The sequence below is a fragment of the Empidonax traillii genome, unplaced genomic scaffold, assembly GCF_003031625.1.
Source record: "Empidonax traillii isolate 1590-97213 ecotype Southwest subspecies unplaced genomic scaffold, ASM303162v1 scaffold2170:size34254, whole genome shotgun sequence".
Classification (NCBI taxonomy): Eukaryota; Metazoa; Chordata; class Aves; order Passeriformes; family Tyrannidae; genus Empidonax; species Empidonax traillii.
Window position 1 is genome coordinate 25403 of NW_020957363.1, and position 923 is coordinate 26325.

Genomic DNA, 923 nt, shown 5'->3' on the forward strand with positions numbered 1-923 from the left:
GCACCCACCCCGCTGGCCAACAGCTGCAACCAGCCCTGTGTCACCCAGTGCCAGGACTCCACCGTCCTCATCCAGCCCTCCCCCGTGCGCGTCACCCTGCCAGGGCCCATCATGACCTCCTTCCCCCAGAGCTCCGCCGTCGGATCCGCCGCAGGGGCTGCCCTGGGCACGGAGCTCAATGCCCAGGGACAGCCCATCTCCGGCGCCTTTGGGGCCTTTGGCTACGGCCTCGGCTCTGCCCGTGCCTTTGGCTACGGCCTGGGAGGCCTGGGCTGCTACGGCACCAGGGGCTGCTCCATCTGCTGAGGGTCCTTCCACCACAGCTCACACCCCCTGGACCTGCCCTTCTCCCCCTTGCACCAATATCTCCTGCAAGCAAAGCACCTTGGCTGACGATCGCCCTACTGGCACCTCACACTGGATCCCTTCCACTTGTATCTCTTGTTTTTTCAGTCTTTTGTCTCAATAAAGTTCTCCTGCAGCACAGCCCAAGACACCTCTTTCTCCTCTTTTCTACCAGAGCTTTTCCAACTTCACCCCCTACAGAGCCAGGGCTCAACAGGCCATTGGGGTGGGTGGAAAAGGGGCACAAGACACCTCCTAGGAAATATGTCACCACCACCAGCAGCAGCATTGACTGAGGGTCTGTCAGAAAGTTCCCCCAGCCCATCACTGATCACACTCAGGCTTTGCCATGACAACGCTCCCTCTGACACCCCAACCCTTTGCTCTCACCCCAAACACCTCCAGTCCCTCTCACACCATCTTCCCTCACAGCCAGGTCCCAGGAACACCCACACAAGCTCCCATGTCCCTGTCCCCTCGTGCCCCAAGGACCTGGGGTAACCCATGCAGGGTGTCCAGCTCACCACCCACCCTTCTGGGGGCTCCTCAGCTCACCCAGCTCTGAGTCCCTGTTGCCC

General features: G+C 61.1%; 1 protein-coding gene across 1 annotated transcript; it reads left to right on the forward strand.

Moving 5' to 3' along the window:
* Positions 1-3: 3 nt before the first annotated feature.
* Positions 4-459, forward strand: LOC114071646 (feather keratin 4-like; the record flags this gene model as incomplete). Its single annotated transcript, XM_027909496.1, has 1 exon — positions 4-459. A coding segment is annotated over one exon (303 nt), but the record flags the coding sequence as incomplete, so codon positions are not given.
* Between the last annotated feature and the right edge of the window lie 464 nt (positions 460-923).